We start from the raw sequence: 24,384 nt of genomic DNA, 5'->3' as shown, positions 1-24,384 counted from the left end.
CACCATGGAGATACAGAACGGATTTAGTGGCGATAATCAAACTTGGTGATCTTTCTTCTCTCTGGGCTTGGCTCCTTGTTCTGTTCACCTACTGTATCGATGTAAGGTTTGCTTTCAGCCTTTCAAAACAGAAGCTTTAACTCTATTTGGTGACCTTTTCCTGCATCGTGTCTCTATTTCTTAGCTACAAGACGCCTCAAAGAAAACAAGAACCACGCCTGTGAAGAGGTCAGGAGATTCTGACCTTCTGATATTGTTTCAGTGTAACTCCACCGAGGCAGAAAAATGACAGGAATATAAATAGTGACAGAGAGGGAGGAGCGGGAACAGACTGCATCGCTCTGTGTCAGCCTGTAATATCAAATGTCACCTATACCTTGTTATATCATCTTACAATTTATGGGTCCCTTTAGAAATTAGGGGAAAATTTACACAATATTAAAATTGTGTAAAACACAGCAGGGCAGTCTGGGAAAAAAAGCACATGGCTTTAAATTCACTGCAGTTTTTCCAGCTGTGCTTCACAGTAAAATTGGATTATAAGAAGGTGCACTGACAGTGCTATGTACATAGTTGTCCAACATATTTGCTTTGAGGTTCAGCAGGGAGCAAACTCTGGAAAAGCCAAGCAGCCTGCTGACAATGGAGCAAGTTCCTTGAAAAACAAATTCATCCAGATACGTAGGATCATCTGCAGCTGTGAAGAGAGATCTGCAGCTGCGAAGAGACATCTACAGCGCCTTGCAAAAGGTTTCGCAGAACTTTTTCACTTTGTGTCATGTTACAACAATGACTGCCAATGTATTTATTGCAATTTACTGTTGTAGAACAGCATGAGGTGGTTCAAAACTTCAAAATGGAACAGGAAAAAAACATGGTTTCAACATTTCTACATGTAAGATCTGAAAACTGTGGAGTGAATTCTTATTCCTATGAGCCAATACTTAGTAGGAGAGTTTAAACACAGTCAGGTTGGATGGGCAGCATGTGTGAACTGGAACTTTCAAATCTTTCCGCAGATTCTTAGTTGTATTTGGAGCCAAACTTTGACTGGGCCATTCTAAAACCATTATCGTGTTTCTCTGGACCTACTGAGAAAAAACATGTCCCCACAGTAAAATGATGTCAATATGATTTAGTTTGGTTTAGCTTAATTTAATTTAGTTTAGTTAATCACAATTCATATACCATGATATATATTTATATAACTATTTACTTGAAAAGGAGTTAGGTAGAAGTATAAACTTATTTAATCCTACCAACTTTCTTTTAGATGTGTTACTTTTTGCACATTTTTCATTTTCAAAACAAGAAATGTTTTTACATTTAAAATAAAATTATCAACAATAAAAAACAGAACAACTTTTTTTTTAACAGCTGGATAACATAACTCAAACCATTTGTTTCAATCAAACATAAAACCTCCAACATCCTTTTTGAGAAAGTAGTTAGCTTCATTTAATATATTTCATGAATTAATATATTTTATTTTAAACTGAGTCATGTCTTTACATTGTTTCAATTCAATATTTAACCAGTTCCATGAAGCCACTCTTCACATACAGATACACAGACATACTTTTCTTTCAGGATGGACTCTTTGATTTTTAAACTTATAACCCTTCCTGCCACAAAACATATGATAATTTTGTGACTGGCCTAAAACCAAAACTGCAGTTTTAAATTTAACCACATCACAAAGATTCAATATGTTTGACTTTAGACATTTCGTGTTTGTGGTATACTTCAAAGTAAATTAATATAGCTTTACCTTAGCAATATTTTTCTTTCAGCTAGTCTTTCATAAAAGGCAGATTTGTAAGGTAAATGACTGATAGTTGTACCTCATGAGCATCAGATCTAACAGGAGATAACTTAACTAAACTTCCTGAACAAAATACTTTCAAGTCAACACGTACAGTGTAGTGGGTTTGCAGGATGCAGTAGTAATGGTTGTTCATTAATCTTACCTTGGTACAAAAGGGCAAAGCCATGAGCCTGATTGGTGCGATCTGAGAAGAAGTACAGAATAACAAAGTCTCCTGTGATGTTCACCAGCCCCCGCGGCGGGCTGCGCCAGTCGAAACGGGCCACCACCTCCCTGGTGTAGCCATCGAGAAGCTCCACCATGTCGGTCTGGTCCGAGATGTCAAAGAAGGTGAAGTTGAAGAGGATGGCGTAGGATCCGGGGACCTGGATGGTCCAGTAGCAAACGCGGCTGGCCGCATATTTGTCAGGGAAGTCGGGGGAGTAGATCACTCCAGTGGGGGACGTGTAGTTCCCACCACAGGCACCAACCCGGACTGAGGGCAGGAGGAGATGAAAGACAGTCAGAGATGAATGCTTTCTAAAGGTGGTGTGATCCTGAAATAAGCTCAGGTATGGACTGATAACAGTTACTTACAGGTACAGCACAGCATTGGAGTTAAAAAAAAATCAACACGATGTATAAGGTTTTATGTAGGTAAATAATTTAATAGCAGTTCTAATCCTGATGAAACATTTTTTATTACCACATAAAGTTTCTTAGGCTGGTAGCTAAAGCTGTAGGCAGACATGAGTTGAATTACAATATAATTTCAGACATTTACTGATTTATTTGAGTATTTAACAAACAACTAAGCTAACCTTTAGAAATTATTATTATTGACTGATATTGATAGGAAAATATTAGATTTGTCCTCAGTGTCATTGTAAAAGGAAATTTGACACAACAGCACTACCACTAGTGATCATTTTAGTAACTGATTATTCTATCACCTGTTAATCAATTAATCAAATTTCAAAAATTGACATTCTGCTGACTTTACATTTAACCACTTAAGCCTATTAAAATACCTTAAAATAGGCAAATAAATATATATTTAAATAATTTATTCAAATAAAGAAAATAAACATGCTATCCCTAAAATGCAGTGACATAGCATTCGACGACATGCGGCTGTTTCAGAGGAATTTCTCAAACTGCATTAGGTAATAAAGAATGAAGAGGAGCTGGAAGGCAAAAGCCTAAATAGAACTGTGGGTCCAAACAGGCCAAAGCAAAACATCCAAAACTGATTTTCAAATGAATTTAGTCAGATTACAGTAAGGTTGGCCTGGAAGTCAAATTTCCTAAAATTTTTTGACTGTATTAAAAAGAACTGAGCATCAACTTTGTAATCAGGGTTGTACAAGAAGCCGATTGATGGCTGTAAAAGAATGAATCCTGAAGGAATCATAAATTAATATATTCTATTACTTTAGCAATAGTAGAAATGGTTGTTGCTCGTCAGCTTTAAATTAAAGAAATTGGTTTATTTTATGCATCCTTGTTTTAAATCTTTGAGTAAATACTGTGATATGCTGAAACTGTCGCAGTTTAATCAAAGTTATCATACTGTGAGAATCTCGTACCGCCTGTGCCTCTTGTCATTGCACCAGTCGAACAAAACTGTTTGCAGTTATTGTCAATGCAGACAAATTCAATAAAAGAAAATGTTGACGCTGCATTCTATAGCTGACACTTTATGTTGTTCCTCAACTTGTTGCTTTGTTGATTGTTTAGAGCCCAAATTTTATCCCTGTGTGTTGTTTCCCCTCTGGGACAGCAAATTGTATTCTATTCTGTTCCATTCTGTGGTAGCCATTATGTGTTTCACAAGTATGTAAATAATGAATAAAATAGATATGAATATTCATGGTACACTGTAACTGTGACATGTGGAAAAGCTAAATTTATTAGGTCCATGTAATATCAAGCAGGCACTGGGTGCTATCTTGTAGGCTTACAGAAATTGCCGCAAAGTTTTCACCATACAGTTTTGTCAAACTTTCCCCTAAGAACTTAATTTTTCCACCAAACTGCAGCACAGGCATGAGAAAAATGCTTCAGTGGCGTTTACCGTCAAACACGATGATCCAGCCGTCTCCTCCGCAGGGCTGAGTGTGATCGCCGAAGCAAACGTGGTTACACTCCATGCTGGACGACTCCACATGGTCTTGCAGGTCTGCTTCGTTGCCACAGAAACAGGCATAACCTGACTCCATGCCGGCAAGCTGCAAAACAAAAAGTTTAGAACAAACTCCAGTCAGTGATTTTCATTTGAAATCAATTTGGGAAGGGAGACAAGGAGACAAACCCTTCAGGGTCTGAAGTCTGCTGACTGAGAAGCAACACAATGAGATATTCTCAGCTTTTGGGGAAAAAATGCTGAGATTATACCAACATACACCACAGACGGTTGACTTTCTGTGGTCTTTTAAATATCAAAAAAAGCTTCATCCCTAAATGTCCTCCCAGACACAGGGAACGCTTGTTCTCAAAAGAATCATTGTCTTTCATTTGAAAAAGACACCATTGTTCCGATTTCTGGGCTGAGATGAAGTTGGTGAATTGAAGGTACGGGCAACATTTCCCACCCTCCATGTTTTGTGTCATGAAACAGGAATTCATTCAGCCTCTGCTCTCCACACAAGCCGTAAAATGAAGTCAGGGAGAAACAGATTTATGCCTCATTTATGCCTCTCAAAAAGTCATGTGGGCTCTAGATTCTCAAGTAGTTATTGCTTGTCAAGGACAATAACAATAAAACAAAAACCAGTAGCCTCTTTCTGCAGCATGTGCATAGCTAACAGGTGAAAAAGACTCATCTGTGTCTGTCATTGTGGATAAAGCTGGGGCAGATCTGCTGGGACAGAAAATCAACACCTGGCACAGTCTGTGGCGGCAACAATTGTGATGGAAAAACGAAAAAAAGCCTTGGAGAGGAGATGTCCAGTGGGCTAACAGCCATTCATTTCCTGCTGTCAGGCCTAATTATTGGAATAATTTGTCATCTACAAGCTGGTTTAAAGCAGCATGTTTGATGGCTGAATAATGAGGTCATTCAAATGACAATAAAATGAACCATCAGTCACACTAAAACTGAGCTGGAGACTAATTTAAGTGCAATATGGACAGTTTTGTGGATGGTATTTAATCCAACAGGTGGATAAAAAGAAGGATCCCACTGTCCTTAAGGTGTTTTTTTTTTGTCCTTGAAGTTGCACGTTTTCGTTTCTTTCAGTGTACTGTGCATGGTAAATCTTACCGAGTATTTCTGACTTCGACAGAAGTTGATGCAGGTCTGGATTGTGAGTTTGTTGGAGATGTCATGGACTCCAGGGAGAGTCGGAGGATGACCGGTGTCTTTGAAGCAGCCCAGATTCCCAGGCACTGCAGAGAGACAGGAGGAGGGTGAGCCTGGAGAGGTGCAAAGATGTATGAATAGTTGTATTTACAGTCTTTCATTCTCTACAAGCTGTTTCCCTTCATCCTGACCAAACAGATATAGATAAGAGATGGGAAATTTTTCCATCACAACCCTGTAGTTTTATCTGTTTGCCTCCTTAAATCCACAGTATATTTACTAAATGGATTCCCATCTCAAATACTATCTCTTTAAATCTAGCAGAGTGATTACACACTCCAAAGCCTTTAAATTCAGCATAATAGCTCAGGAAGAGCCAATAAAGCCTCTGGCAGTCCATGTCCCATTTATGATTTGTTGTCTGGCTTTCTAGTGTTTAGTGCAGCATTGTGAAGTGCAGCAAATTTGACAAACAATAATACATTCACAAATTGAAAGCTATTTCCATGGGAAGCAAGAAAAAAACAAGCATTTTCCTTAGGAGCAGTATCATCTATCTACAGGGTGCAGAAGACCTCATTAAAACAAAGATGGACGAGACATGAGCAAAGATTGTCAATCACGCTGTAGGACACAACTGGAATGCAAAATTGAAAGCCGTGAGATATATATTGCTGTTTCATATCAAGGGATTTATTTGATCAAAAGTTGAATATCAAACAGAGGAAAGTTTGTTTTTGGTGCAGTAACAACATCTTGGTCTCTGGATGCAACGTTTGACAAGTCCATGGACTGCAGGGCTGTTCGTCCCCCGATGCTGCATTGTCCCAGAACTGAGACTCTCTGCAGCAGTCGTCAAAATAACAAACAGAGCCGCTGATGGCAGCCAGCACCAGCGAGAAACATTTTCACTCTGCTGTCCTGGTTCTGTTTTGGAACGTATCGATAATATGCAAACAAAAACATCATGGACAGACCATAAATTTGGATTAAATATTTACAACCTTGCTGTGGTCAAAACATCTTGCGTCGAACTGACCTTGATAAAGACCACACACACACACACACACACACACACACCCACACACACAGTTTGGGTCTATGGTGCGGGTGTGGGTAACTTTTCAGCTGGCACGAAAGCTCGTTGCCATCCCCAGTGAGATTCTACGAATTTTTCTGTTTATGAAGGAATTAAGCACAAAGGCGTTTCAGAAAGAAAAGTGTGACATGTTTGAGATTCCACCACAGACTGGTGGGTACAAGGAGAAACGACACGAAACAGACACATTCTCAATTGTTGGCTGCGAAGCGACCGTTATTTGGTCTTCCAACGCACTTTGTTTGACAAATGACTCAGCATTTGAAGACAAAGTCGTCTAACTCTGTCGCACAAGCAATAAATCATGTGCAGCATTCTTTTTTTTGTTTTTGTTTTGTTGTTTTTTTGAGCTCCAGCCAAGCCACAGCTTCAGAGGAGGGTAAGTACGGTTGCTTGGGTCATTTACTGCGACATGAAGGAACACACTGCCTCAGTTAGGAGCTGGATTATATGACAGGTTAAAAGGAAATACGAAAGTAATGAGAGTGTTTGAGGTTTTCAGTGTTTCATACAGAGAGCAAAGAGAGCTGGGGAAGCAGTTTTTTTTACTATCTGTTGCTCAGGTATGCACTGGATTGACCCCTGAGGAGTGTGCACCGCGGGAGCAGAGATAAACACCTGGCTGGAAACCAGCAACCTCCCTCCAAGCAAGGCACTTCAGTGATGCCTTATGAAAAGCAAAGTGGGGGGAAAACTGCTACTGCAGGGCTCAGCAGCTCAGATTAAAGGCAAAAATAATCTCTTTTTTCCCACTCTGCTTTGACATGAAGATTTTAGACTGCAGTTAATTTATCGTTCTTTGTCCTCGTCTCGTCTCACTTCACGCTGTTGAGCAGCAGGTGGGATCGTATCACGCCGGAGCAGCTTTGGATTTCACATGGATCTTGGGACGTTCCTTCCCGTCTTCATCCCAAAAGTTGTCTGAAAACTCCTGGAGAAAACAACCATCACAAACATCTGTGCTGCAGACTCAACAAGCACAAATATCCACTTAGAAAAAAAGCACAAAAATGTTTAACACACTTCAAAGCCGCTGGTGGAATTTGGGCTTTAATGAGCCAAAGGGGAGAAATGGAGGAAACACAAGGAGCTCCGATCCAGACCTATGAAAACCTTTGGAGATCACAGCAGGATGGGGGCTCAGTTGGACTCTTACACTCACAGCTTGGTTTGTTTACCTTCCTGCACAGAAACGCAGTGTGCCTAACCTCAGATATATGTTCCTTGGTCAAGAACCCCCCAAAAACATAAGAGTGGTAAAAAGAAGAACAAAACACACAGGGATGAGGTGGAAACATCAAACATTTTGCAGCAGGCGCTTTCAGCGAGTTCATGCAAGCAGGTTGATGAGCTGAGGCGACAAACGTGTTATTATGGGAAGAAAGTCTGAAATTCCTACGACATCTGGAGGGTTAAAAGCAAAAACAGAAAACTCCAAAAACACATTTAGAGGTTGTCTCTCTAATTATATTAAATTGACACAGTTATGGCTTTCTGCTTGATCTTCATAACACAGTGTTCAAGATGAAGCAAGGCAGGGAACATGAGGTCAAGTATTAGGTCATTGGAGTGCTGCAGGGATTCAGTTCAAAAGCCAAGATCACAATTTGTTCCAGCCAAGAAGACTACAAAGACGAGCAGTGATTGATTTTTAAACATGGTTATTTTTCTCTATTTCAAACAACTTGATTACTTGGAATTGTCTTTTTTGTGCTTTACTGAACATAATAAATCAAGAAAGCGTCCGTCGGGAGTTTAAATATAAACCAAAAGTCAACAAATCCATAAAGAAAGACTTTAATGTTGTTTATGGGTATGTTTCTTTTTCCACTCTGACCAATAACTGGGACAAATCTTTATGTTTTATGGAAATGCTTTTTGATTTATTTATTCAAAAAAAGGATCATTTACAACAAATTTGCAAACAGCATTCAAAATCCCTTTGCCATAAGTAATAAAATGATGTGTTAATGACATCCCCCTCACAAGACAGAACTATATAATACTGTCGTGAGATTGAAATGAGATTCTAAGACTTCATTTTTAACGTTTACAAAAAGAGTTAAGGTTTTTGTTCAAATTCAGAGCAGATCTAGTATTTGTCTGATTCTAATTTGGTTCAAATGCAGGTGTCATGTTTTAACAAAATGCTAATCTTTTTAATGATAATCTGTGTAGTTACGTAACTACACATTGAACTTCAGAGGCGGCAGGTCAATGGGTCAATCGGGGCACCGGCAGTTAAAGGGTTAAGAACATTTTAAACTCCTCCATGTCTTTCAGTTCTTATAAGAACATCCTGGTTTCTAGCTGCTCACTATTTGCAATGTAACAGGCAGACACTTAATACGATGCTGCAAATTTTTACAAGCCACGATGACGTATTGCTAACACAGACAAATGGTCCTGAGCAGTTTCTATTAATTTCAAAAACATACCAGCAGGGGAGCAGCACAGCTTTAAGAGAAGTCCAACACCTGAGGATTTTGCAATCGCTGAGGCTGCCAGAGACAAAACCTCCAGAGAAAATAAATGCAGGCATGATGAGACAAAGCAAAAAACTACTTTTCTCTTTATTGTTTAACCTTCAAATGCCTTTTAATAGCAGTCAGTGTAGTATAACAGAATCTAATTTAGTTTTTGTTTGACTTAAGGGTGAAAAGAAAGAAAACTGAATAGACAAAATAGACAAAAATAACCACTGTAAAAAATTAAAAATGATCATTTTAGTTGCATCACTGCTTCATTAACATCCAATCCAAAAGTCATTATGTTTGCACTAGAGAGCAGCAGTTAGGTTGAAGGAGTTTATGTAGGAATTTAAAAGCTCATACCTCAAGTACATAAAGGATCATTGCAAGTAATTTAAAACCTTTGTCTTGGGCAGTCGTCCAGCAGCTCATCAATCTGACCCTAGCAGGTTAAATGTTTAAGTTTGATGCGCTGCACCTCAGCTTTCTGTTTCTGTGTCTTTATTCCCTGCTTTGTCTCGTTTCTCCTTGTGACTTGGCCTCATTTATTACAGCTTTTGTAGTACGGTATATTCAATACGTAAACAAATACAGCTGCTGCATTTCACCAAGCCTGTTATTACTCCAGTTGACTGCACCGCTGCCCACCAGAACATAAGGAAAATGGAGAAATATGCCACAAACTCCCCCTGGAGTTTCTGGAAATTCGGCATGGTTTGTCAAGAAGTGGGTGTTGCTGTTGTGTGTTTTAGTTGCTTTTGTTATTCTATGCAGATCATAAATTCTCCAGCCACCAAATGGAACAAGTTTGTGACTTAAAGTAAACAAACTTAGTATTGGGCAGAAAGAAAAAAAGAATTAGATCTAACATACAGATTTACCAATGCATGTTTATCTGTTTGCCTTTTAAGCATAATACACAGGTAACAAATACATTTATAAGAGGAATCTGTGCGAGCGATTTTTCTTTGTGTGTGAGGTGGAGACTGCTACAACAAAACTGAGACAGAGCAGATCAATGTCCCCGCTTGGGGCCTTGGGATAGTGACTAACCATCTAATTAGAGGGAAGGGAGAAGAAGCAGGGCTTTAAATGAATAATTAGTGTCTTCTCTGAGTCCGAACAATGCAGGGAAGACATGAAAAATGCCCACCACACTGCATCGCCGCCTCTGCTGACAAACTAAATAGGCCGTGTCCTGAGGAGAGTCAGGAGACCTGATACTGGGGAGATCTGGAGATGAAAAGATGAGCAGATACTTTGTGGCCACCTTAGGTGAAAGATAAGCACTTCATTTATCATCACATACTTTCCAAGACAGTAAAGTCTCATTCGTCTGGAGTGTCAGGCTCCACTGCTTATCTGGGCACCAGACATTAACTTTAGAGTCTCTCACTTTATTATTGAACATTTTCAAACTGATTTAAATAAACTTTTCTACAAATGCTTCACTGCAGAGTAAAATCTCTTGATTCTTACATCATTCAGAATGAAAGACAAAAAAAGAAAACACCGCATTTCTTACGCAGTGATACCACAAAGCAGCTGAAGACAACAACTGCGGAAAAACGTGAAGACCTATTTTGTAAAAAGCTGAGTGCAAAACAACACAAACATTTGAAATCCCCCAGTCAGTCAGTAACAGGAGTATTAGTTTTGCCAATAATATGACTTTGAAGAACAGCATAAAAATATGATCATTATTTCACTGGAGCCTGGTTGGCTGTGTATTTAGAAGACATGATTGTTTCACTGGGAGTTCAGGTGACAGATTTAGGACTAAAATGAAATCTCAGTTTACAGTTAGAACAATTTAGCTGTCATTTAGAAATAGTGTTCTTTTGTTGGTTTGTTGTTTTTTTTTTGCTTAATTTTTTGTAATGGACTCTTACTTTGCCTGGAAACGCTTTGCATTTGCATTTTTTTAGACAGGAAGATTATAAGTGCTGCACTACCTCCAACCTCAATTTCCTGTGACTTCTCCAACAACAATGATGGATTAAAATGTCATAAAATGACATTTTTATAAACTTCTTTGACAGTTGGGAGTTGTTTTGAGAAGTGGGTGAATCTGATCAAATATCAATCCACTTTGGCCTTGACCTTCCTCAGACTCCCTGCCAGCTTCATACTTCAGGACCAACAAATCTGTTTCAACAGAGATTCACAAAGGCCAATTGAACTACAAAAAGTATGTGAGATTCATTTAAAGCTTGGTGAACAGAAGGTCCCTGATCTGACAGAAACTGGGAAGGACTGCTGTGTCCTTCCCAAAGGATCGCTCTGAATAAGGGAATTTAAGGATAGGAGAGTGTTAAACAGTAAGAGGAAGAACATCACACACTTTTATATTAGGGTCTCCGAAAATATAGTGAGATAGATGCTTAGTTTACAACTCTGTCTCCAGCAGAAAGATTCATTAAAGAATAAAATAACCAAATAAATGCTTGAATGTAGCAACACTATAGAGTATTTTACCAATGTTTAACACCCAGAAACACCAAAGAGGTAGCAGAAACATCTTTTCTAAAGACCTGCTATGGTCTTACCAACACGTCCATGACAGCGGTAGTTTAAGTTTAGCAGGATGGCAGATGATAAAAATGTTCCATATACTAGGAAGATTTTATTTCTTTGTACTTGACAATGTCTTGTGACGAGCACTTTGAAATGCCTTGATGCTGAAATGTGCTATACAAATAAAATTTGACTGATTTATTAAATGTAAAAGCAGAAAAAGGTATTTTAAGCTAAATGTTTGATATAAAATGTCTTTCTTTCACTCTGAGTATCTTTCTACTGACAAAATAACCAATGCTTATATCCTTAAACAGCTTAGACTGACTACACTGTTTTAACTAAATGTAAAAAAAAAAGAAAGAAAAAAAGATCATATACACTTAATAGATAAAGTAACTTTTAAGATTTAAATGAAAAGTTGTGCATTCACCTGAAGCAATGTTGATGTTCGTTTGGCCATTAGCCATCATTTATGAACCCTGAGTGCTTGACCTGCTGTCAGTCTCCTCCTGCCTCCGAAGATAAGCACAAAACAATTGCCAGTCTACTTGTTCTCATTAGCAAACATTCTACGAAACCCGCTGCCCTCATGATCAATACCTCTAATTCCCTAATGGCCCGAATGATTTAATTGAACTGTGTCTAAAAAATCAGGAGCCACACAAGGGAGAAAATCTCAGAAGTGCCCTCCTGGTTGTTTATAGAGGACTTTTCTGAATAAAAGGTTTCTTCACAGCACTATTTTGTCTTTGAAAAGATTAGATACCACAACTTTAAAATCCACTTTTTACTTACTTACAAGTAACAATACAACTACCTTTTGGCACTCCTGATGAAGATATTGGGAAAACCCATGAAATAAATTAATCTTTTACTGCAATTCAAATCTTTACAACCAAACAGTAACCTTGTCAGGATTCCCTTTCACAGTTTTGAAGAGTATATAAAGAGACATCACATAATCTTGACTCCTGTATTCTTCACTTCAAGTTACTCCACAGGTTTTTCTGCAAGATTTACATTTGGGGAACGAGATGGTCATGGAAAATGGTTGACATTTTATCTTTTGAACCATTTCTGTGCTGATTTTTAGTCAGGTTTCCAGGGATTTTCACACTTGTTTCATTGTAAGGAGGCACCTATGCCAAAGAACATTTTAGAAAATAATGTGTCTGTTTTCATAAACAGAAAAAAGGTTTTCAACATCTCAAATAGCATTTTAAAGAATCTCCATTATGTGTGTAGAAGGTTTAGTGAAGTTAAGGTAAACCCTAACCAGTGCAATCATTTAGGATTTTGAACTACAGATGGTCATATTTGGTCTAGACACTTTAGAAAACCCAACATAGCTGCCCTTTAATTTAGTGCCATGGCATAACCTGTAACTTTAGTATTAGCAGGCGGCTCCAGCATACAGAAACAATCTCCTACAGGGCAGTGTGTACAGAGAACCCTTCTCATGAGTTGATATGCAAATACGCAAGAGAAAACATATTTGGCAATTAACCACTTTTTTTTTACTAGATCCACACTCTTGTAGAGTGTCACTCTGGCAGAAAACCGTATGACTCTAATTAAAAAATATCAGTGTTTTCAATAATTCTGATCATAATTTCTTAACAGGAGTGCCGATAAGTGTTTAGGGCTTTCTGTCTCTCACCACACGTTGATCTTTGCCTTTATTTCTTCACTATGTAAATATCTAATCACTAATATTTACAATAGTAAATAATATTTCCAATCAACAGAGAGGTTTCCACTAAGCAGATTAGTAACCTTTGTAAAACTAAACAAACTGTATGTAGAAAGATATGCTCATGTGCCCATTTGGAAAATGTGATAAGCGTTTTTTTTACAGTTAGCACCCTTTTCTGAACTCTTCCTCCATAGGAAGCCACATGATAAGCCAGTCAGGGTTTCCTGATTTGCTAAAGTTGCCTGTAATAAATCCATATTTGTTTCCTCAGAGTCCCAATTTAAATTTTTCCTCCATTACTAATATGAGTGGAATAAAATAGCAACCTTCTTCTGCCAAAACATCAGCTTGCATGAATGACCACAATTCAAAATCGGAAAAAATATACGTTATTTATGGGAGCCTTTTAACAACCAAAATTAACCCAGTGTGCCAAAGGATTTGCTGTCTCATAATCTGGATATCTGACTGGATTGACACTGTTGTATCTGGAGCAGAAAATGAATTCAAGCACGCACCCTTTCTCTACACAGTGGTGTCTGAACCTGCTTCAGTGTGCAGGCAAGGCTCTGTTTGTGGTGACAGCTGGCATCGGACCACCTAGGGAAAATATTCTGTCTCTAAAAACAATAAAGAGTGAAATAAATTATGCAATCACAGAAACCCAAAAGCATCATAAGGTCAACCGCAACCGCCACGAGGCAGAGCCGAATCTCAACTTCAGTCTGGTTTTGATTTCCAAACCACATGAGCGACTTTGTTTCAAAAACATGTCTTGTTTTAATTCTCTCTTTTCTTCTTAAGGCAATTAACTATTAATTTTGCTTTATTAAAATTATTTCCCTCCAGCTGCAAAGCTTTGATTCACAGACATTTTGGTGTTTGGAAGTAACAACGCAGTCACTGGCATAAAGTTACATCAAGATATTTAAAAAGAGCTCATATGAAACTTCTATAAAACTAAATAAATACACTAATTATTTTCTACCAAATTTGATGTTACTGTTTTGTATGCTGTCATGCATCCTCACATATTGAAAAACATCCTATCTAGAAATAATTCAAGGCTCCCTGAGAAATTAAAAAGTGCCATTTATTTCTTCATTTTACTGTTGTGTCATTTAATTGCTGCTCATTCCCCTCATTCTGTTGCTGCCCTGGACATCTGCCCATGTTAGTGAAGTTAATCAGACCAGAAAAGACACCACAAGTTTTGCTTTCAGTTTCAATTTTCCTGGATCCTCATTTGAGGAAACTGTTTTTATAGTGTAGCGTAAAAGAACATGTAATGTTAATTTTTGTGATTTTTATAATATTTGAGTGTTTCTCCATGTCCATAAAAAAAAATCAGCGGTAGGCTGCTTTCTGTGGTGATTAGATTGTGTATGGTAGAGCGTAAGATGCGTTATGAGGTGATGCATTTTTTTCCCTTTGGCATCATATCATCTGACGGCATGGAAACAAAACCCAGATGGATAATAGTATGACAGGGTTATAAACAGCCACACCAGTGGCATCGGCTCTAAATTTAACCGTTTTAAGCTGCTCTATTCAGAAGTGTCAAAGATGCTAAGACAGGCGGAAATTATTTCTATAAATAAATACATAAATTTAAATATTTTATAAAATTTGCAAAATTTGTGATAATTAGATAGTTTGAGGCAGATTTGGGTGTTAAACAGACTCGCATCAATTTATGGAGCACTATGAATAATAGAGTTTCACATAAATATAAATATTTTGGACTGCAAGAAGAAATCAGAGCACCCACAGAAAACTCACATTAACCAGGACAACATGCAAACTTTATAACACAGAACCTGCTTAAATACTTTTTTATACTTAAAGTCATTTGCAGATCAACCAGAGTCAGAAATTAAAGAAAGAAAGCAACAGCTAGTTATTCTTTTTATGGTCTTTCTTCAAAGGCTTTTTAATCTTCAATCTATTTACTTAAAAATAAACAACATCTGTACTACAAACAGCGTTTCCATTTCCTCAAACTTTATCAGCTTGTACTTCTTCAGAAAGAACAGACGTTTACTGCGGTCAGGGTCAGAAAGTTTAAGAAAGTCTTGGTCTTATAAAAACCCTTGGTGGACACGGAGCATGTCCGTGTAGAAAACACCTGGTGGCACTCATGAGTTCTTCACGTGTTACTCAGGTGTCACCTCAACTTCAAAAGGCCATGTGGCAGCACCATAAATCCGTCTTAATTAAGCAACATCTCATCACTGCATACTTTTTTGAAGGTTCTTCAGTAAAACAAAGCCCCACCCTGTCCTGACACATTACTTGGTTTTAATATGTTCGAGGTGCGAATGCTTCGCCAGATGGATGCGATGTTGCTAGCGTTAAGTCTTTTGTTACATGGTGACAGATGGTTAATCAGCCTTTCCTTCTGATTGTCCATAAAGACAAAAGCGAAACCTTCTTGCAGCGCTGCGCCCTGGTAGTTAAATGTTCAGATGCAAACTCTCTGACAGCTCCATAACAAAGACGCATCTTAAAATAACCTGAAACGGGTGGGAGCTGTGACATGTTGATAATAAGACTCATTACCTATCACGGCAGGTAATGTCAGCCACATTAGCAAAGTATGATACAAAAAAAAGCAACAAAAGACAGCGACTCATTCTTTAAAATATATATAATTAAAGTTGTGTGTGAAACTGGCAGCTTGAAAGTTTACACAGGGTTTATTATTACTGGAATTACCATTTATGATTCTCTTTACAATGAAGTGACATGCAGTTTGTCTTCCACTGCCTTTTTACTTAGAAAAACACTTTTTTGTTTGACACATTAGAAACATTCACAGCTGCTGCGGTTAAGCTCTCTGTGGTTAAGAAAAGGCACTGCGGCATAACAAGTTTTTCCTGGTTATTTGCTGTTGACAGATGAACTCCCAATGTGGAGATCAAAGCTATGCTGTCTTGGCAGACGCTTGAGGACTTCACCCTGAGAGTTTCACTTTGTCAGTCAGATTCAGTTAGGGCATATTGTTAATGCATGTCAGCTAAGAAGAGCCACACCAAAACAGAAAGCCTTTCCTGAGTGGAGCGCTGCGGGAAAAACACATCATCAGACTGTCTCAGAAACAAGTATTTCAGAACATCACAGCACAGAGACAGAGGCATGCAGCAGAATTGTGCTTGCTATTAAGGGTGGCTTTAACAGCGAATTGTGTGAGTGTAGTGGAAAATTTTCATATTCCTTTTTCTTTTGCTTTCTGCTGGAGAGAGATGTCACATGAAGATGTTTAGGAGGAGCTTCGGCAGAGCAAACCTGATCAGTTATGCATGGCCTGCATTCAAAAAAACAATCAGAGTCTTGACAATAAAAATGCCTAGTGGTGCATTTGATGGTTTGGACCTCGAACTTGAGGGGAATACAAAATGGAAATCTTTTTCTCTGCTTGTTTGGTCCTCACCAAAAACTGACTTCATTTATTTATTTATTTATGTGGTTTGCGTTGCCATTGTGCTTTGTACTACGGCCTTGTTCACTAAATTAAATACACATTCCTTCTTATTTGTCAGATTGAAGGTACCTTTTAAAAACAACAACTGTGAAGCAGTTTTAATCATAATTTTCATTAAGCCCACCGTTATGTTTTTCAAAAGCATTTCTTATTGGTCTGATTTGATATTATAATTTTAAATGTTCTATTTTCATTGGCAGAAAATTATAATGATTAAGAGAAACAAAAATCAGTTTGCAACAACTTATGATCTTAAAAAGACACCTGTGTGTAAATTTTTTTCTGAATCAGACTCCACCTGCTCCCTTGTTTCAAAAATGTGAGAAAATTGTCCCAGTGCACCTCAGTGGAATGGTTACAATCTGTAGTTCTGCATTTTAAAAAAATCACCAATTCGATTTTTAATGCAATTTGATTATGTGTTACTTTTTTCCTCCAGCTTTCAGCTGATGGTATTTTTTCAGTGCAATCTGCATTGAAAAAATCCCAAGCAGAATGGCAAGAAGAATGCCAAGCAGTATCAATAAGTATCTTTAATTTTAGTAGGCAAACTGAATCTGCACAGAAACACATTATTTGCTCAATGGCGCTATAATAGTAGCAGTTCTGCATCTGGGTCTAGTTTAACCTGTTTCAGTGGTTCCCAATGTGCTTCTAGCTACATATGAGTATCCCCTCGATTTACTCTCAGTGTAACTCAGGTGGCATGACACCCACTGACAGGAAACCCAGCTGGACAGAAAATGAACTTTTGGCAGGCAGTGCAGGTGCCACATTAGTGATCTACAAACCACGCAACATCAAACATCAGCAAAATAGCAGACAAAACGAAGACAGAGACAAAACAAAAGTCAGACAAAATGAAAACAAAGATTACTGTTGCATTTTCCTTTGGCATCCAAAAGAATTTTCTTTTTTCCGGCTCTACTTGCCAGCCGCTGACAGGGAACATTGACACTGAAAGATCATCAAGTTCTTTCGCTTGGCAGCCAAAGCTGTTAAATTAAGCAGATTGAGAACAAGAAGCGCCAGAAGGTGCGGCACCACGTGGCGATTGTGGTTTCACAAAAGAAGAGACAAAGCAATCGTGTCTGAAAGGCCCCTGCAGGGAGAAACCATCTCTGCTGGGTGAGATTATGGATGCAGCGCTCTCAGCAAACCTCTGCTCATGTTCCTACTGAAAGAGCTCGGATAGAAAAGGTGTGGCATGTCAAACACCATTTGATATGGGCAAAGTTTCACTCATTAGAAAGTGTAGATATTTCATAAGACAGAAACATGTTTAGGACAAACAAAACTGTCCCATACGGCTGCATAATATATTGTAAATATATGATCATCACAATATCAGGGTGTGCAATATTCACAAAGTACTTTTTGGGCAACAATAATTGTTAGCTAATATATTCCAGTTGTTATGAACTTGCATTTTACATGCTAGAGGAGCATTTAGCATGTTGGGCAGAGTCTCACAGCACACTTCAAAAACAGAAAATCTTACCAAGTAATTTTGGTTTAGTTTCTAGTGCAAATATCTTACTTCTTAAAATAAGACAAAAGTAGCTCACGAGTAACTTTTAAGCAAGAAATAGGAGCTTATTTTAAGTCAGTAATTCCTTGAAATTGATGGAAAAAAGTACTAGTTCCGTTGGCACTTATGACAAGACATTTTTTCCATGTAATAAGTTAAACAATCTGCTGATGAAACTAGTACTTTTAGCTTCACTCAGCTCCAATTTTATATAAAGGAACTTTATTTGTTTATTTGCATCTTTTAATACATTTCTAATATTGTATAAAAAAGGCTTAAGTGGTTAAATAAAAAATCTGTAGAATATGCCATATTTTTTTAATCCAATTAATCAATTAATCATCAGAATAATCGATAGATTAATCCACTACTAAAATAATTGTTAGTTGCAGCCCTATTTTCGACAGTGAAAGATTTTCTAATACTGTCATAATGTCAATTAAGATAGAGAGCAGAACCGGCAAATATATTGGGGTTGAAAAGATGCCTGCAAATGTTATAATTACTTAGTATCATCAACAAGAGTGATTGCCTCCAGAAAAGCAGGAGTCTGCTGATCAAGAGCAGCAGAAAAGATTCATCTGAATGACTCACAAAACCTCAAGAAAAGCCACATTTGATCAGCTGAAATGTTTGGCTCTTATGCACAGTCCCACTGTTTGGGAAAAAAAAACAAACACAGCACATTAACAAAAACATATTTTGGACTTGTTTTGCAGCAACGGAACCTCAGCACCTCGCAGTTATTGAGCTGACCAGGATCTTATTTGTTGAACAAAATATTCCAGATTAAAATGCGAGGCCATCTGTCAGACAGCTGAAACTCGGCCAAAGTTTGGTCAATGATTCCAACTGAAGCAGCAAATTTACAACAAAACATTTATATGAGAAAAGAAAGGCTTTGCAATGGCCTACTCAAAGTTCTTAACCTGTTTGAAAGGCAGCTCAGCAGAAACAAAAGCCTACGAAACCTCAATGAAGTGAAGAAATGCCATAAGGAAGAACAACTAAACCATTTCCAGAATTGTATGAAAAATTACTTCTATTTCTATTTATTTAGACCTAATCCAACATTTCTACTTTTCACTTTTGTTATTCAGCTCAGTCAGCTAGCTATGGATTAATGGAAGCCCAACTGTGCCAAAAAACTGGGCATGTTGGTGCAACAGATTGTGTTGCAAGATTCTGTGTCGGTTGAGTGCCATATTTTCTGAACTATGTCCTTCATTATGTCCCGGAGGCACCTTGTTGTGAGCATGAAACCAGTTTTGCCTGAAATCAATGTCAATGGCACATAAAATTTTATTAAGTTACATCTTGTTTCATCTGCTAATTTGCTAGTAAAAATATGAATGAGAAAACTTGTTCTTGTTCAAAAATATTATTTTTGACCTTATAAATGCACTGTTTTGGGTAATATTACAGTCATACTTTCAGCAACAAAAGCAGGAGTAAAGATATTATTAAGAATGTTCTTTTTAAATCAGCTTTTGATTATTATTATTATTATTATTATTATTATTATTATTATTATTATTATTATTATTATTATTATTATTATTATTATTATTATTATTATGCTTTCTGGCATCTTTACTTGATTTTTTTTGTAATGAGAGATGCCAATCTAATTTCTGACCAGAAAGTAAAGTTATCGGTAAAATTCAAATAATTTTACATCTAAAGCGGCTAGAACTATGACTAATTTTGGCTCCAAGTTGTAGCCAATGTCTCTCACATGTTTATATATGGTTTTTGTAGGACAAATAAAAAATGTTTGTCCTAAGTGCTAACTGTGGAGATTTACATCCAAGACAAATAAATTAATCTGTGCACCAGCTCAAAAGATCTGTTGCTTTGTGAATTTGAAACCCAGGTTTGCTCTTTCAACTTTGACCTTAACAGACACTTAAAAGGTTTACTATCTAGCACACTGAACAAAATACACAGTCTTGTGAAAAAAAGCCACTCACATTCCAGTAGAAAACACATGAACACATAATGACTCAAAATGCACCCTGGACAAATTCACCCTTCAGACACAAAGAGCCCATTTAGCCAACAGGCAGCGCTGGATGGCCCTAATGGGCCTGAGCCATTCAAACTGCAAACCTTAGTCACGTATGCAGCTCAGACATGATAACAGTGGAATAGCTAGAGGGACTGAGAGACGTTTTTCAGGCCCACTAGTACCAGAAGAGTCTAGTCTTGGTGTTTGCAAATTATTACCGCTGTTCATCAGTCCACCTCAAGCTCATACATGACAAACCCAGAATTGTTTCTCTGCCCCTGCTTACTTTAATTGAAATGTATAAATGACTAATTTCAGCTGATGTGAGGCGCGGGCAGTACAGATGCAGTCTGACATTTATAAGAATGCATTTCAGTGTTGTCAGTAAGATGAAGTAGTGTGTGTCAAGGCTGTAGCTGTTAGAGCTAGCTCTACAACAGTTACATTCTAGCTGATTTAATAACTAAAATGCAGAAATAAAAAAGCAAGCATTAAATTAACTCTGATTAATAAACTGAGGCAAAAGAGACAAATCTCACATTTAATCAAACACCTGATTTAAAAATATATTTTATTTTTATTGCTTTAAATCCTCAACATCTTAACTGTGATGCTAATCCTTTTTCAATACATTGTTGAAAGTAGGACCCTGAAAATATTTGTTTTCTTCAACTAGACCAATTTCTTATTACATTTTACCATTTCATAATTTCATTTGTATCTGCGGGCACATTTAGCTTCTAATTCCCAGACAAACTGTGCAGTTTAAATAAAACTGGCTAGATGCAAAACTGGGCACTTTGTAACAATAATCTCAGAAGCTACATGCTGTGAAAAAACAGCACAAACTGCCACCATAACTCAAGCATCACATGTAAAATATTGGATGTATAACTAAACGGAAAAATTACTAATGGACGTGAAGAAGATAAAGAGAAAGAGAAGGGAAATGTAAACCAAGGAATAAATTCCAAAAAGAAGCTTTTTGCATGAATATAAAGAAAGAATAAATATATATTTTAGATTAATTGAAGAGTTATGCTTTGTTTTTGTTCAACAGATCATATTAACTAAAAAGAATACAACACTAAGCTGATTTAACCAGTTTAGGATTTATACACTTGAGAAAGTATTTGCCTCCTTCTACATTTTTGTCACACTTGAAGGTTCAGATCTGCTCATATTTTTTGGTGTCAGGCACAAAATAACCTTTCAAATCAGTTTTTGAATGATAATTTCATTACAGAATAACTGGTTGTGAGAGACTAGAGGACCATGAACTGGCTTTAAGCATCTTTTACGTAATTTGCTGATTGTCCACTTGAATTTTCCCACAGTTGGATGGTAGATATTATTACTTTTCTACTTCGTCTAACTACTATAAAGCATAAATGATACCTAGATATGATTTATAAAAATGAAGCTAACATGGAGTAAAGGGGTATTATGTCAGTTTGGGTAGATTTTTTTTTTTCCCCTAAACAAATTTAAAAATTATTTAAAAACAACTTTTTGAAGTTTACCAGATTAGATTTGTCTTTTTTTTTTCTTTTTTTGATCAGAAACATTTAAGTATGACTAAATAGGAAGCAAAAAAAAAAAGCCCAATATTTTTTCATTCCACTTCACTAGAAAATTTATATCACTTGTAGCAAAGCCTTAAATAAAAAGCTTTACCAAATGCAAACACCTGCACACCTGCAGTATATCACTGAAACCTGCCATGCAGGAATTGTGATCTTTGACATGTAAAGCACAATAGGAGTATCCAGCCAAGTCTTCTGTTTCAACAGGAGCGATTAAAAAGGTGAAAGGGAAGAAAGTGCAGGTGTTAAAGAAAGCCTGCTCTCTGTGTGTTTTTGTCAAAAGTGCTAAATCTCTTGGATCCACAAAATCTCTGAGTACAAACAGTCAATCACACATATTAATCTGAGATTTACTGGACGGAGAAAGTCTCACACCCACATAATGCGAACTGAACACACAACTGCATCCACAAACTGGCAGGAAACAAGAAGCATGTCAAAACAAGCTGTGAAGCCAAAGGCAAAATCTGTCAGTGCTGACAAACAAGTGTCTATGTGGATTCTGCGTCGGGTTATTACAATCCTGTGTTCTTAAGGGAACTGCACTTTTTAGTTCTTGATGATGTTCTGTCCATCCATAGCATTCAGAAACCAACATAAAAAAGACGTCCAGTTTCTGCTCAACCATTTGGGATGCATACAGACACAAGCTGGAACTGACAGTTTGTATTTAATTAAAAGCAAGCCCAGACAAGGCAGCAGGAGGGGCAATGGGAAGCAATTAGAGACATTTTTTCGATGATAATAGCTGCATACAACCACTGCAGACCACAAAGCTTTGCATGGCAGGTGGGAAGATGAGCTCAGTGATAAAAACGGCCGGTCTGCATGCCCACTGTACATCCCTGAGGGCAGACAAGAGCGAGAGGAGTGGCAGCTTCTTACTCTGGCACGAAGGGATGTCACAATATTTCCAGTACGAAACGTCTTCGTGATCGGCGATGTAGCACCAAGGCTGGACGTCCCCATCAGGATTCCTGCAGCCACAAAGGAAAGAGAAAAAGCACAAATAAGCTGGTATACAAATAAACAGAAACATTTAGAGCTCTTCTTCTCTTCTTTTTCATAAAATGAGTATAAAAATGATACAGAGAATGAACAGGTAATAAACTGAAGTTCTTCACTTTGAAACATTTTAACAGTAAGTTCCCACCAAAGGTGAACCACCAGCCAAGAATTTATGATGCAGATTAACTGCTAATAAAAACAGTCATTACTTGCTCACATGTATAAAATCATATATCTATGCAACATTAAGTCTGTGCAGATGCTTGCTGTGATGTAGAAGTTTCTTTATATATATAGAGCTCTTATATATATATACACATACATACATACATACAAAAGGTTAACCTGGAGCTCTTTAGAACCATCAGACCCCAGAAAACATTTTCTAAATGTCTGTTCAGCTTTCAGTTTCCATCCACCAACTATTCTATTAGGGTTTTATGTGACAGAGCAAAACACTACAGGATAATTATAAACGGAAAGCAGAAGGACTCATGGTTTCCAAAACAGCTTACAATGAAACTCTTAAAGGTTATAAACAACAACCACTTTCCACCAATTGTCATTTGGATTTAGGGTTGGTATCTGACTGGGCTGTTCTAACACATGAACACTTTGATCAATTTGATTATGTTTTGGGTTGTTGTCCTGCTTCAAAGTAATCCTTCTCCACACTGTCCAGTGTCCTGCCAGTGGCATTTTTTGCTGCTTCCACAATTCTTACGTCCTTTGCACTGGTCTTTTATTTTTTTTTGCAATGTTTGTAGCAGTGCTGTCACTCGATTTTAATGACTTAATCAGATTAATCACACTCTACCTCTGTGATTAACTTTGTAAGCTAGAATTGTAAAAATGCATGTTGTCCTAAAAATGCTAAAGAAAATCTTACTGTCTGAAAACAAGCATCTCAGTCTTCCAGGCTTTTATATTCAGCACAGTTTAAAAGTAATTACATTATTAGTTTCAAACATAATTTTGAAATGTTAACTATAAACTGGTTGTGTAATAATTCATCATTGTAATAAGAAGGCTACATACGATCTTGGTTTTTGTCCAAACATGTTTTTTAGAGGGAAATTTGCCACTGAGCTCACCAGTCTGACTATCCTCTCTCATCTTTTCAGTTCCTTTGTATCCATGAAGCTGTATGTTCACAAAGGTTCTCCAAAAAAACATCTAATACCTTAGTGGAGCCGTTGTATTTTTACTGAGATGACATGAAATGTGGTAGAGCCTTAACTAATTAGAAATAGGTCTGGGAAATAATTAGGGTAAAAAAAACCAGAAAGAAATATAAAACAGAGGAGGGGAATAGGTTATCACATGGATGTACTGTTGCAAAACTAATTTTCTAAAAACAAAAAACTCCATTTAGAGCTGAATACTCAGCAGTGTTTCCAAGAGTCATTATTTCCCATGTCAATCACTATGGGTTGCATGTATTGGGATTTGTCTGCTCAGCTTCTTTCCTTAAACTCTAAAGGCTCAGCCATGTCAGTCAAGTCCAGACTAAACAGTCTTCTGGAGGTCAGAGGGAAGGTTCTTTGTTCTGGGCCAGACAGACAGAGACCCAAAAAAAGAGAGAAAGGGGTGATGGGGCCAAGCTTTTGTCCGGGTCTGCAGCCTCTTTTGAAACTCATCAAGACACTTTTAACCATCATAATAACCCAGAAAGGCCCCTTGGTGCTTTTCCTTTTCAGTTTTCTTATAAAAGCCATGAGGAGTGGGATGGGACGGGAGGCTCAGCATCTCCAGGGTAAACCAGTTCTGTAAACCAGGACCCTCGTGGCAACTTCAGAAGGTTGGAAAAAGAAGTAAAGGCAGCCGTGCTGTGAACTGGAAGCTCATCATAATGCCGTTTCAGCTC

The 24,384-nt window shown here is 37.5% G+C and overlaps 1 protein-coding gene across 2 annotated transcripts in view; it reads right to left on the bottom strand.

Moving 5' to 3' along the window:
• The window catches only part of kremen1 (kringle containing transmembrane protein 1), a 76,365-nt gene that overhangs the window by 5,790 nt on the left and 46,191 nt on the right, over window positions 1-24,384 (bottom strand). For both annotated transcript variants that reach the window (XM_044111878.1, XM_044111879.1), the window contains exons 3-6: window positions 22,395-22,486; window positions 5,073-5,197; window positions 3,885-4,038; window positions 1,971-2,303 (exon numbers count right to left, since the gene is read on the bottom strand). In XM_044111878.1, coding sequence (XP_043967813.1) covers window positions 1,971-2,303; window positions 3,885-4,038; window positions 5,073-5,197; window positions 22,395-22,486 — 704 coding nt within the window. The remainder of the gene's footprint in view (window positions 1-1,970; window positions 2,304-3,884; window positions 4,039-5,072; window positions 5,198-22,394; window positions 22,487-24,384) is intronic.

The sequence above is a fragment of the Gambusia affinis genome, linkage group LG03, assembly GCF_019740435.1.
Source record: "Gambusia affinis linkage group LG03, SWU_Gaff_1.0, whole genome shotgun sequence".
Classification (NCBI taxonomy): Eukaryota; Metazoa; Chordata; class Actinopteri; order Cyprinodontiformes; family Poeciliidae; genus Gambusia; species Gambusia affinis.
Note: the sequence above shows the minus strand (reverse complement) of the source record. Positions and strands in the feature narration are given on the sequence as shown.